Below are 15,062 nucleotides of genomic sequence, written 5' to 3' on the forward strand. Positions count from 1 at the left end.
AGGCTGTGCCCTCAAGTTCTGGATACCCCCACCATAGGAAACATACTCTCCACATCCACCCCATCTAGTCCTTTCAACATTCAGTAGGTTTCAATGAGATGCCCCTGCATTCTTCTAAAACATAGGGTTTTACTCTTGGAGCGATCATGGGAGCTGTGGGCATGTCACGCAAGTATAACGGTCTATTAGGTCGCAGGCAGGCGGCAATTATTTTGTTTTGATCTTGGATTTGTTTTTGCCGTTACAATAACCATAAGGCATATGGTAGGGTAGCAGTTAGTATAATGTAAATACAACACCAGCATCTCGGGTCCAATTCTGCTGTTCTTTGTAAGAAGTTTGTACATTCTCCCTCTGAATGCGCGGGTTTCCTCCAGGTGCTCCAGTTTCCTCCCACATTCCAAAGGCGTATGAGTCTGTAGGTAATTGGTCATATGGGTTTAATTGGGTGGCAATGCTCAATCTTCAGTCTAACTAGTGTTGCGAAGAGTTCCAGCCGAATCTCTCCGCTCATATGACTGAGGAAGGCGTATGGCTCTATATCAGCATCCTGTTTCTCTCTGTTCCTTTTCTAAAGGATGAAGGAATTAAAATGAAACTAGAAATGTTAATGAGAATGAAAGAAGAGTAAGCTAAAGTTGGGCAAAAGGACAATAAAACACTAGCACAGCTTGTTGGGCTGAATGGCCTGTTTCATAGTTCTACATTCTCTGTCCAACATCGTCTAGGTAACTCCCCCATCTTCTTTGCCCTGGGTGATAGAAATAGCCTGCAAGGCCTGTTGCAACATCAAAAACTCTATCAGTCTGTATGTGGAGTGAGCCCAGGTACGTGCAGAAAACTTGGAGAAAGCTTCAATGTCGCAACTCGAGTAGGCTAACAAATGGATTCTACAATGGCTTCAGTCTGGTTCTAGAGTTTGCCTTTCATCTGTGTGAGTTAAAGGTCCTTCCTGTTTAAGAGGTGCTTATCTGAATTGGATTGTAAGAAGCCTGACTCACTGCAAGTCATAATGAAGGCACTTAGATCAGCTGGGACCTGAGTGGGAACACAAGAGGCAGCGGTATTAATCAGGAGTGGAAAGCAAAGACTCTGTAAACCTTTCCATTAGTAATACCAATAATGTGCACGATTTGTTTATTCTGAATGTCTGAATTATCTCCACACCTAAAATAAACAGCAGCCTAATCATTCCGGTTTTTTTTACATGTTGAATCAGCTTCAATTCCCCCACAGAAGACACAATTGTAGATTGAGGATTTGCAAAGTGCTCCCGATTGTTTATTTCAGGTGCTTGCCTCCCCTCTGCCAGTGACAGCAGAATGGAGGTGTAGCTAACTCGGTAAAGGGTCAAGAGAGATCCAGGAGATGAGCAAATAAAAGTGGTATCTGAAATTTAGCACTTGCATTGAAAAACGTGGCACAATTAAGGTTTGAATGGAAAGAGGCTCAATAAAAAACAGAACATCTCAGGAGAAGGTTAAAAGCACTACCTTAGATTGTCGAGAGTGTTAAAGGGAAAGCTAAACGAATTCTAGCTTCCTACACAAGAGAACAACATAGAAAAGACAGAAGTTCATGATAAACCTTTAGAAAACTTCATGGGAAGTACTTTGGATACTTTTGTGCTCCTTGCTGCCGATAACATCCCAGAGTTATTGAATCCCCACCACCCAGGACATAGCCTCTTTTCAGTACTATCAGGGAGGAGATACGAGAGCCTGGAGACACACACAATATTTTAGGAACAGTTTCTTCCCATCCACAAGCATGGACAATGAACCCACGAATACTACCTCACTATTTTTGCTTCTTTTTTTTTAATATATGTTATATGGATTCCTGTTAATTGGGTCATCGGTTCACCAGGGCAGCCTCTTATTTGAGACAACTCTTAAAGAACAAAAACTAACCCAGAAAATAGTCGGGATTCCCTTTGTTTATTTGGGACACTATGCCATTTAATTGGGACAGGAGACTTTTGCCGGACAGTTTCTAATTCGCGTTGGTTGCATGTATTTGTGTGGCTGTTAGACATTATACTGTGCTTAGGGCGATCAGATTTTAAACAGCTTCAGTTGCATCTGCTTCTATTCGTTTAGGTCAACGATACTAATTCAAAAAGCAGTGATTTTTGATCACTTTGCTTTTTTTATTGTGAAGGCAGTCCATTATCTGCACTGAATTTGTTCATTCAAAGTTCAAAGTACATTTATTTTCAAAGTATTTATACTTTACACTTAAGATTCGTCTTCTTACAGGCAGCTACAAAACAAAGAAACCCAACAGAACCCACTAAAACAAAAGAAGACCGTCAAACACCCAAGGTGCAGAGGAAAAGAAAAATCGTGCAAACAATATAAGTAGTAAATAGCATTCAGAACTGACGTTCCAAAAAGTGAATCTGCACTGTGATAGTTGCAAGCTTCAGCCACAGTTCAGGGTGGAGGCGAGTAAACCTCGCGGAGCAGCAAACTGAAGCTGGGTGCCAAGTTGAGTAAAACTGACGGAGCAGTGACTGAACCAGCTTGATCTTCACCTTCAGCCCCGACACCTTGACCTTTTCAATCTGGCCCAGAGCTTAAATTGCTCAGACCTCAGGTCACTTCTTGCTCTCAGACCTAGCCCTGCTGCTATGATCCACTCTTGGACCGGCACCCAAACACCTCAATTTGGCCCGTACCCAACTTTTCCAATTTGGCTCAGTGCTTAAATCGATCAAACCTCGGGTCCTTCCTCGATCTGATGCCCCCGTCCAGGCCCCACCGCCTTGACTCCACATCGCCTCCGTTCTGCCGAATCAAATTGCCTCCAAGTCCACACCAGCCAAACGTTGGTCCATTCCCCGTTCTCCAGCCCAGTCCCTGCTGCCTCAACTCAGCCCATACACACCATGCCGCAACCATCCTAACACCTTTGAGACTTCAGTTCCCACCGCAAAAATCCGCTCGGAGAGGCTCTGACGGAGGGGCTGGAGGCTCGAAGTTTTCGGACGGGCTCAGAGTCCGCTGCGGTCGGGTGCTTCCAATGGTGCTGCATCGGCAAGTTGGCAGCGCTTGGAGGCTCATGGCAGGGAGAGTTCCTCCCTTCTGCTGTCTGCGTGAGATGTTGAGTCTATTGGGACTTTGAGACTTTTTTTTACCGTGCCCATGGTCTGCTCTTTATCAAATTATGGTATTACTTTGCACTGCTGTAACTATATGTTATAATTATGTGGCCTTGTCAGTTTTAGTCTTGGTTTGTCCTGTGTTTTCTTGTGATATCACTCTGGAGGAACATTGTATCATTTTTTAATGCATGCATTTCTAAATGACAATAAACGAGGACTGAGTGTCCTCATAACCTAATCTAAAAAAAAATGCCGTGTCGTATCGGCGGTTCAAAAGCTCAACTCCAACAGGGAAGTTACAATGATCGCTTACCAGAAAAAGTACCTTGTTATTTTATTTGCCACCAGCAAGCAGTCACCGAGCTTCATCTTAAACCGTCAGTCAAATGAACTCAGTAGTGTACACTAGTTGAATTCCTCCATTGATAACAATCAGAAACTAACACAGTACTGTAGTAGTAATGGCCATGTTCTAATTTGTTCTGTATTGCATTTAAATACATAATTTGTTACTCAGTTAAACAGTAGTTTTGTCTTTTTTATACCTTTTTAACTATTTCCATGAAACTTTGGCTATTTGACCAAAATATACTGGTCCCAAAGTGTCCCGATTAACCGGAATCCACTGTACAAGCTTTTCTTATTTTATAATATTGCGAAGTACTGCTGCCACAAAACAACAGATTTCCTGACTTATGACAGTGACAATAAACCTGATTCTGATTTGTACAGCACAAGAACAGGCCCTTCAGCCCCCATGTCAATACTAACCACATTTTCCAGCACTAAGCCCTGAGCCCTCAGTATCTCCGTGATTCAAGTAGCTGGTTAAATACTTGCTTAATGTTATGATATGCCCTGGCTCCACCACCCTTTCAGGTCGTGTTTTCCAAATACCAACCACGATCTGAGTAAAAAAAAATCTCAGCTTAAAAATCCTGATTGTATTTATTCTATCTATACCCCTCATAATTTTGTATCATCATGATGTGCTGTGTCATATGACCTGGGTGGCCATGGTCCTCCATTTAACTTTAATCTGTCCACTAAGTGAGGGGTCGTTGCCTCTGGGGTCTTCCCACTGAAGGGGAAGACCCCCCTTCACAATGTTGCTCTATCCATGACCATGATTGCTCTTGGCAAATTTTCCTACTGAACTGATTTGCCACTACCTTCTTCTGGGCAGTGTCTTTACAAGACGGGTGACCCCAGCCATTATCAATATTCTTCAGAGATCGTCTGCCTGGCGTCCGTGGTCACATAACCAGGAGTTGCGATATGCACTAGCTGCTCATACGACCATCCGCCACCTGCTCTCATGGCTTTACGTGACCCTGATCGGGGGGATAATCAGGTGCTACACCTTGCCCAAAGGTGACCTACAGGACAGTGAAGAGAAGGTGCTCCTTATTCCTCCACTGGTATTGACGTATCTCCACCCCGCTACCCATAATTTTGTATACCTCTAACAAATACATGCTCATTCTCCTACATCTCAGGGAATAAAGAGGAGAATAAAATAGAGGGTGATCTGAGGAATTTTCCCCCACACAGGAGGTGGTTGGAAGCTCAGGTGATAATGGAGGCATCTACTCTCACAATATCCAAGAAGTATGTGCATGAGCACTTGAACCTATAAGACAATTAGATCTCCAGACTAAGTTTGAACTCTACTGCAATAAATATTGAGGTGTTTTTGACAGAATAATTCAAATACCCCAATTCATGGAGCAATCTGGTTTAAATATTATACACTCTGGCTACCTGAAGCTACTCATAATCCCCATTATTTAATTATTTACATTAATTATGTTCTGATACATAGTTGCAGAGCATTATTCACCAGCTTTACTTCAGTAAGAGGATCAAGGGTACAATTCCCAAAGTTGTGGGGTCAGGCCTTCCATAAAGCAGGATGATTATGGTTGATGGTGGTTGCTGCAGGAGTGTCCAATGCCCAACATCTCCAACTACTTCAGAGGGCCGGAAGTAGGGAGCTATTGGAGCAGGTCCATGCCTGCATGCAGTAAGGTCTAGACAACATTCAGTCATGAGCTGATCAGTGACCGGTAATGCTCAGGCCACGCAAGTGCCAAGCAATGACCAATGAACGTAGACCCTAAACCATATTTGATTGATGCACTACAGAAAGCATTCCATCTGGATGCACGACAGCTTGGTATGGCAACTTCTCTGCACACGGCTGCAGGGAACTGTAGAGAGCTGTGGACGTAGATCGGTACGTCACAGGAGCTGGCCTTCCCTCAATGGCCTGTCTATACCTCGCTCTGCACCCTTAGTAAAGACCGGGCATAACCCAGACATTCTCCCTCCTCTGCTGCCCCATCGGGCAGAAGATACAAGAGTCTGAAAGTATATACTACCAAGTTCAAGAACAGCTTCTATCGCACTGTTATCAGACTCTTCAACTGGCCTGCTATGTAATAAGATGGACTCTGGACCTCACAATCTACTTCACTATTATCTTGCACCTTACCATTTACCTGCACTGCACTCTTTCTGTAGCTTTTATACTTTATTCTGCAGTGTTATTGTTTAACCTTATTCTGGGTCAGCGCACTATGTAATGATTTGATCCATACAAACAGTTTGCAAGGCTGATTTTTCACAGTATCTTGGAACATGTGACAAAAATAAGGCAATACCAATCTCTAATGACAGACACTCTTAAAACACTTCAAAGCAACACACAAAATGCTGGAGGAACTCAGCAGGTCTGGCAGCATCTAAAGAGATGAATAGATAGTCGACATTTCAGGCCAAAAACCTTCTTCAGGACTCAGGTCATCCTGGAGTTAGCACATCCCCACTGTTTCTATCGTGGCACTGACTGGAACCCAACCAAATGTGTAGTGTGTCCACAGATTTATGGATGGATACACAGCATATTCTTCCAACTAAACCCTCAAAAAGACTTAAAAAAGGGAATTCCCTTAAACTGATGGCACAAGAGATTCTGCAGATGCTGGGAAATCCAGAGTGACATTCACAAAATGCTGGAGGAACTCAGCAGGTCAGGCAGCATCTATGGAAAGCAATAAACTGATGAATTGTCTCAGCCCGAAATGTCAGCTGTTTATCATTTCCATAGATGCTGTCTGACCTACTGAATTCCTTCAGCATTTTGTGTCTGTTTCCCTTAAATTAATTCTTATTTCTGTCCTTCTGCGTTGTTATTTTACAAGAGTCCCATTATCCAATCCTTATTGTTAAGACCCTACATAGGCCCTAGTAGTAATATCAGATTAAATTGCATGCAGATCTCTCTTCTCCATTGATTAGTGGAGCTACATTTTCCATTAATTGGGAATACCTAAGTATCTATGGAGGTTCAGAAGGACCAAAGCATCCAAACTAAATGCCACCAAAACCAAAGTTCCCAGTATCGCAGCAACCACCTCTCTTACAACCCAAAGATCAAGGTTATTAAGACTAGTGAACCTTCCCATTAATTCACTCCTTTAATGTCTCCAGAGCCTTTATATTCATAGAAACATAGAAAACCTACAGCACAATACAGGCCCTTTGGCCCACAATGCTGTGCCAAACATGTATTTACTTTAGAAATTACCTAGGGTTACCCATAGCCCTCCATTTTTCTAAGCTCCATGTACCTATCCAGGGGTCTCCTAAAAGACCCTATCGTATCCGCCTCCACCACTGTCGCTGGCAGCCCATTCCACACAATCACCACTCTCTGCGTAAAAAAACTTACCCCTGACATCTCCTCTGTACCTAATTCCAAGCACCTTAAAACTGTGTCCTCTTATGTTAGCCATTTCAGCCCTGGGAAAAAACCTCTGACTATCCACACGATCAATGCCTCTCATCATCTTATACACCTCCGTCAGGTCACCTCTCCTCCTCCATCGCTGCAAGGAGAAAAGGCCGCGTTCCTGATAATACAGTCCGTTCCTCATTCTCAATAGAATAAGTAGGCAGTTCTCCAGCATTTCTAGCAAGCTCTCTTTATTTTCAACTGAAGTGCTGCATGTAAGCTGTTTCAAAAAGGTTAATTCCCATTGATGGCTGGGCCAAAGTCAGGAGGAGGTAGGCTCAGAAACCAAAGGTGACACAAGGAAGAAGCACTTTCCATAAGACTAGAAGACACGGGAGCAGAATTAGGCCAATCGGCCCATCGAGTCTGCTTCACTATTCCATCATGGTTGATTTATTATCCCTCTCAACCCCACTCTCCTGCCTTCTCCCTTTCTATAGCACTAGTAGCCATGATCTGGAATTGTGGGCACGTTATGTGAGCACCAGAATCTGTAGCAATGCTTGCAGACTGTCCCCAGCACATCCTAAGGTTGTGTTCACTGTTAACGCAATTAGAGCATTCACTGTCTGTTTCAATGTACAAATGATAAATAAATGAGTCTGAATCTGTGCAGGATTCCCCTGAGATTAATTTGCAGGTCGAGTCTGTGGTGAGGAAGGCAAATGCGATATTAACTTTAGTTTCATGAGGACTGGAATATAAAAGCAAGGTTGTAATGTTGAAGCTTGATAAGACACTGGTGAGGACTCACTTGGAGTACTGCGAGCAGTTTTGGGTCACTTATCTTAGAAGCAATGTGCTGAAACTGGAGAGGGTTCAAAGGAGATTCACAAAAATGACTCCAGGATTGAGCAGCTTGTCAGATGAAGAGTGTTTGGTGGTTCTGGGCCTGTGTTCACTGGAATTCAGAAGATGAGGGGTGACCTCATTGAAACCTATTGAACGGTGAAAGGCCTCGATAAGACTGAATGTGAAGAAGATGTTTCTGATGGTGGGAGAGTCTAGGTCTAGAGGACACAGCCTCAGAATAGAGGGTAAACACAAAATACTCTGCAGATGTTGGGGTCAAAGCAACACTCACAGCACGCTGGAGGAACTCAGCAGGTCGGGCAGCATCTGTGGAAATGATCAGTCAACGTTTCGGACCGGAACCCTTCATCAGGACTGAAGAGGGAAGGGGCAGAGGCCCTATAGATCACAGAAGGGGAGCAGTGAGAGAGGGTCTCACTGAACTCCCATCAAAGGGAAGATTTAAACTTCTTCAATAGTCTTCCTTTTAGAATGGAGATGAGGCGGAATTTCTTTAGCCAGAGAGTGGTGAATCTGTGGATTTCATTGCCACAGGTGGCTGTGGAGGCCAAGTCATTGGGTATATTTAAGACAGAGGTTAATAGTTTCTTGATTGTTCAGGGCATGAAGGGATATGGGGAGAAGGTGGGAGATTGGGGCTGAGAGGGAACATGGATCAGCCATGATAAAATAGTGGAGCAGACTCGATGGGCCAAATGGTCTAATTTTGCTCCCGTATCTTATGGTTTTAAGGTATAATCTGAATTTAATTTTGGGAAGACAGTGGACACAGACTACATTATGGCTTCCCACAAGGAACCAGAGGGTGAGCTGATCCAAGGCAAATGGGGAGTGGGACAAATTGAAAACCTGGCATGGATTTCATGGGCAGTCACACTTTACAATTCCATGAATCTTTAGCCATTTCTCCATTCCTTACCAGAGTTTCATGGTTCCTTGCCTCTAAGGGACTCTTTTTTAACCAACCACTTTTTGACAGTTTTATATACACATATAGAAGCACAACCTGTTTTCATATTTATTCTCAAAGTTCAAATGTTCAAAGTTCAAAGTAAAATTTATTATCAGAGTACACAAATGTCCCACATACAACCCTGAGATTCTTTTTCTGTGGACACACTTAGCAAATCTATAGAACAGTAACTGTAAACTGTAAACATCAGGAGCTATTAACTGTACACAAACTATGCAAATGCAGATATAAATAAATAGCAATAAATAATGAGCATGAAATAACAATATAACAGAGTCCTTAAATGAGTGTAGCTATCCCCTTTTGTTCAAGAGCCTGATGGTTGAGGGGTAGTAACTGTTCTTGAACCTGCTAGTGTGAGTCCTGAGGCTCTTGTACCTTCGTCCTGATGGCAGCAGCGAGAAACTAGCATGGCCTGGGTGGTAAGGATCTTTGATGATGGGTGCTGTTTTTCTACGCAGTGTTTCATGTAGATGTGCTCAATGGTTGGGAGGGTTTTACCCGTGGGCCGAATCCACTAGCTTTTGTAGGATTTTCCGCTCATTTTCCAGGCCACGATGCAGCCAGTCAGCACTTTCCACCACACGTCTATAGACATTTGCCAAGGTTTTCAATGGTATGTCAAACCTCTGCAGACTCCTGAGGAAGTAGAGGCGCTGTCATGCTTTCTTTGCAATAATATTTATATGATGGGTCCAGGACAGGTCCTCTGAGATACTAACATCCAGGAATTTAAAGATATTGACCCTCTCCACCTCTGATCCCCTGATGATTACTGGCTCATAGACCTCTGGTTTCCCTCTCCTGAGGTCTACTATCAGTTCCTTGGTCTTATTACCATTGAGTGGGAGGTTCTTGTTATTTCATCACTCAGCCAAGTTTTCAATCTCTCTCCTGTATGCTGAATCATCACCCCCTTTGATACAGCCCACAACAGTGGTGTCTTCAGCAAACTTGTATATGGTGTTGGAGCTGTGCTTAGCCACACAGTCATAGAAGTAAAGTGAGAAGAGCAGGGGGCTAAGTACACGTCCCTGAGGTTGATGGAGATAGTGGAGGAGATGTTTCTGCCAATCTGAACTGACTAGGGTCTACAAAGGAAGGTCTAATTGGGCTTATGAAGGATCTGGTTTGCATTTATACAGGCTCTTTCACATACGCAGGAATGACAGCCGAAGAAATACTTCTTAAGTGCTCCTGCAACTTCGCTTCTGTCATGTTGGGAGTTGGCTTATTTGGTGGTTGAAAGCCACTTCCACCATGTCAGTCATTGATTGGCCAATTTAAAAGATGCGGCCACTCTTTCCAATGCTTTCCAGTGCCAGGCGCCTCAGGGGGATGAGATTAGCATGTGGGGGAGGCTCGGCCTCTTTCTTTCATCTCTAGGGCCCACTTCAGGCTGAAGTCGTGACCAGCACTGAAGGACCATTGAGAAGGAGCAATTCAGACATAGATGACACCCCCTCCCCCCACTGCCACCTCCGTTTTTGTTTAAAGTATTCATTTGTAGCATGCTTAGTTCTTCAGACTTATAATTTGAGGAGATTTAACGGAGTACTCATTAAATTGAAAGGTAGCTCAATGTACAGTGTCGTGGTTTTGTGTAGTTTAGATGAATACTTGTTCAGCTAGACGCCCAGTTTAATGTTTCACTGGGAGCTCAGTGAAACCCACTCTCACTGCTCCCCCTTAGAGTTTCACTGTTCATTTTTAAATAAATAGTTAACATGTCCATTTTAAATCAGCATCTTCTGTTTTACTCATTGGATCCTCAAATCTGCCTCCACGTTACAGCTTCAAAGTTCAAAATACATTTAATATCAAAGTATGTATACGTTATACAACCTTGAGATTCATGTCCTAACAGGCAGCCACAAAACAAACAAAAAAAACACCCAATATGCAGAGAGAAAAAAAACAAATCATGCAAGCAATAAACAACGCAAATTCAGAACTGAGTCCATGAAAGGGAGTCCACCTCCGCAGACACGAAGCCACGGCCTCAATTCAGCGCAGAGCCGAGTAAACGTTGTGGGACAGTGAGCTGAACCGGCCCGTTCCTCACATCAGGCCATGTAATAAATATGATGCACACGTAATAAAGAAATGAATCTGAATCTGCGCCTAAATCTGCAACGTGGGCAACTGGCCAATTTGTGCACCAACAGGTCCGAACAGCAGTGAGATAAATGGCCAATTAATCTGCAGTTGATGTGATAATTAAGGGATTAAACACTTCCCAGCAGAATTTCCCTGCTGCTCTCTCCGTCGTTTCATGGGATCTTTCTCAGGCTTTGGGCTCCTGGGTTTGATGCCTCAATCCCATCCAAACAACACTGAACTCCTAGCGCGGGAGCTGAACCTGAGCCAGAGACAAGACTACTGGGAACCTTGAGTAAGGAAGGGAAGCACCTTGAGATTCCACAGGAATACACACACACACACACACACACACACACACACACACACACACACACACAAAGTGCTGGAGGAACTCAGCAGGTCAGATTACATCTAGGAAGGGAAGGGAACACTTGACGTTTCAGGCTGGGAGTCCCGAGGAGGACTGGGAAGAAAGGAGGCAGGAGCCAGAATAAGGTGGTGGGGAGAGGGGAGGAGTGCAAGCTAGAAGGTGATAGGTGAGGCAGAAGGTGGGTGGGTGGGAGGGGGAGGGGGATGAAGTAAAAAACTGGGAGGTGAGAGGGGGAGAACGTAAAGGGCTGAAGAAGGAGAAATCAGAAAGGAGAGGACAATGACAATGGGGGAAAGGGAGGGAGTAGTAGTATTGGCAGAGACATCTCTGCTGATCTCTCTCTCCAGTGTCTTGAGATACTTGCTGTAGGTATCCCATGTCTTAATGAAATGCAAAGGGCAAGAATCACTGCTGCCCAGCAAGCCACGAGTTTGGGTTGGGTTTGAGGACTTGACCCTAAACCAAAGACTGTGTTGGTGTTCTGGAGGTGAGGGCTAGTTTCCTCAATGATGTCTGCCTTCCCTGAGAGAAAACTCCCAAAACATGGGAAGCATTCCAAGACCTTGGTGTGGGCTTCTTTTGTGCGAATGGGTGGGTGGATGGGAGGGAGGAAAGAGGCTTGTCTTGTTGTTGTTCCGTTGGACATCGTGGGCATGCTATGTTGGTGCTAAAATGTGTGGTGACACTGGCGGAGTTGCCTCCAGCCCATCCTTCGGTTATGTTGGCTATTAGCATAAATGATGCATTTCTCTGTATGTTTTGATGTGAATGTAATAAATAAATTAATCTGAATCCAAATCCGATTATTAGAGGGCAATATTGGTGAATCTGTGAAAATCATTGCCACAGGAGGTGTGAAGACCCACTCACTCAAAAGAAGCCCACACCAAGATCTTGGAAAATGTGACTTGCCATGTTTTGGGAGTTTTCCCTCATGGAAGGCAGACAGCATTGAGGCCAGGTCATTGGCTTTATTTAAGACAGAGGTTGATAGATACTTGATTGGTCAGGGCATGAAGGGATACAGAGAGAAGGCAGGAGATTGGGGCTGAGAGGGAAAATGGATCAGCCATGATGAAATGGTGGAGCAGACTCGATGGACCAAATGGCCTAATTCTGCTCCTATGTCTTATGGTTTTATGGTCTTATTGGATAGTGAGGTGGATTAGTGGGGAGTTTTCTTTTTGTATATTAAGCCAATCTTTACCATACTTCACTGAATGTGTCAACAAAGCTTGTGCACAGTAATTATTCTTCATTTTACACTTGCTTAGTAATGGCAGCAGACCCTGATCCTACCCAATGCATCCATAACAAAGCCAGTCTTGATGCAGAGGAACATCAACAACGCTACAGCATTACCTGAACAGCCTTCTCAATCTCTCTCAGCACAGTGCCACGCCTAACCTCCAACCAGCTTCTCGCTGGACAGCAGCTAGTCCACAGAGCTAATGGGGAAGTGCCCAAGTCACCACCATTCCAGAATCAACGTCATCGATCTACAGAAACTCTGCGCAGCAATGCTGGATCCAGTGACGTTGATCCGAGGTTCTTCAGAAGTCAAGAATGAGGCACAAAACTTGGCTGTTTTGTTGGGTGGTACAAGAAAGAAGAATGGACAAAGAAAAGACAAAGCAGCCATGCTCGTCTCATACTCAGACTAGAGTGTGGCAATATTTCAGTGATAACAATTCACCTAGAAAATAGTCAGATTCAAGGCGCAAAAAATCTGAGAAGCTTCTAGAAAGATACAGAATTAGCAACACTATAATTACTAGAAAGCTACTAGTACTGCTCAGTACTAGCGACACCCAAGGATGTGCTGGGGGCAGCCCGCAACTGTCGCCACACATTCCAGCGCCAACACAGCATTCCTGCGATGCTCGGCCGAACACTCAGAACACAAAAAGCAACAAAACAAACCCTGTTCCTCTCCCCCATCCACCCTCCCACACCCACATACAGTCTTCCAATCCCCGGACAGGCCTCGACTCTCCAGGTCTTTGACTTTCCGATTTCTGATCGACCTTCCGGCTTTGATCTTCAGTTTGGACTCCTGGACAGGCTGACGATGGAACCCTGAACTCCAGGCTTGCCAGCCGAGTAGCTCGGGTTCCTCCTACTCACACACACATGTCCGTTCCTGGGACTCACTGACCTGGAACAGCCCAATGTCCAGGGATGATCCTTCATCAATGTCCAGGTCACTGGCTTTCAAGCGCAGACTGAAAACTCAGACTGTGGATGTTCTTTGTCATACATCCACATTGCTAGCCTTCAAACGCAGAGCTCAGAGCAGAAGCCTAGACTCTGGCCTGATCTGTAACTGTTCCACATCCCTGTCCCTAAACCCTAATCTGACCTCTGACTCCCCACATCCCTATCCCTAAACCCTAATCTGACCTCTGACTCCTTCATATCCCTGTCCCTAAACCCCAATCTGACCTCTGATTCCCCACATCTGTCCCTAAACACCAATCTGACCTCTGACTCCCCACATCCCTGTCCCTAGACCCCAATCTGACCTCTGACTCCTCCACATCCCTGTCTCTAAACCCTAACCTGACCTCTGACTCCCCACATCCCTATCCCTAATCCCTAATCTGACCTCTGACTCCTCCATATCCCTGTCTCTAAACCCCAATGTGACTTCTGACTCCCCACATCCCTGTCCCTAAACCCTAATCCGACCTCTGACTCCCCACATCCCTGTCCCTAAACCCCAGTTTGACCTCTGACACCCCCACATTAGTGAGATCAGCACAGCCCAATGCCTAATGTGTTAAAAACCTGTATGCAGGTACTGTACTGCAAGTAAACCAGGAAAGTTAACAGGAGGTCAGTGTTTACTAGTCATCATCATCATGTGCTATGTCGTATGATATCATTAGGTGCCATGTCGTATGACGTGGGGGCGATCATGGTCTTTGACCATGATTGTTCTTGGCAGATTTTTCTACAGATGTGGTTTGCCATTGCCGCCTTCTGGGCAGTGCCTTTACAAGATGGGTGACCCCAGCCATCATCAATACTTTTCAGAGATTGTCTGCTTGGTGTCAGCGGTCGCATAACCAGGACTTGTGATATGACCAGCTGCTCATTTGACCCTCCACCACCTAGTCCCATGCTTTCACATGACCCTGATTTTTTTGGGGGGGAGAGTGGCTAAGCAGGTGCTACACCTTCCCCAAGGGTGACCTGCAGGCTAGCAGAGGGAAGAAGTGCCTTATCACCTCCCACCACCCTGCCCGGAGCATCCATTACCCCAGCCTCAGTAACAACAGCACAGCACCCAACTTCAACCCAACCAACAAACCAGAAGACTGTTTCGTACCTCATCGCTTGATCCGTTCTCCACACGGAACCTGCCTGCCCTCTGTATTGCCCCATCGGCATCACTGGAAATAAGCTGCAAAGGGCAAGAGGAAAAAATAAACAGGAGTTATTGCGAGAGTTCAACAGGGAACAGGGAACATTCATTCTGAACATCATATCCAGTGCCAAAGTAAAATGTCCAGTGGGCACAGTCACCAGTATTTGGACTTTCCATGGGTCAACTTCATTCCCAAGGAGATGGAGAATGAAATGCAGGGATGTCTTACTGCAACTGTAATTGGTGAGACCACGCCTAGTGTTCTGTGCAAGTGGAGTTCTGTGGACTCCACAGAAGTCCACAGAACTTATTTAAGAAGGCAATCGAGCATCTGACAGACCAAAGTTCAAAGTAAATGTTATTATCTACGTTTGCAAGTACATTTATGTCACCATATACAACCCTGAGATTCATTTTCTTGTGGGCATACTCAAATCTATAGAACAATAACTATAACACAATCAATGAAAGACTGCCCAACTAGGGCGTTCAACCAGAGTGCAGAAGGCATCAAACTGTGCA

At 44.7% G+C, this 15,062-nt stretch overlaps 1 protein-coding gene across 2 annotated transcripts in view; it reads right to left on the reverse strand.

The window, feature by feature from the left end:
- Positions 1-15,062, reverse strand: part of garnl3 (GTPase activating Rap/RanGAP domain like 3) — a 488,036-nt gene that overhangs the window by 265,032 nt on the left and 207,942 nt on the right. For both annotated transcript variants that reach the window (XM_063073433.1, XM_063073432.1), the window contains exon 3: positions 14,502-14,576. In XM_063073433.1, coding sequence (XP_062929503.1) covers positions 14,502-14,576 — 75 coding nt within the window. The remainder of the gene's footprint in view (positions 1-14,501; positions 14,577-15,062) is intronic.

This window comes from Mobula hypostoma, chromosome 21, assembly GCF_963921235.1.
Source record: "Mobula hypostoma chromosome 21, sMobHyp1.1, whole genome shotgun sequence".
Classification (NCBI taxonomy): domain Eukaryota; kingdom Metazoa; phylum Chordata; class Chondrichthyes; order Myliobatiformes; family Myliobatidae; genus Mobula; species Mobula hypostoma.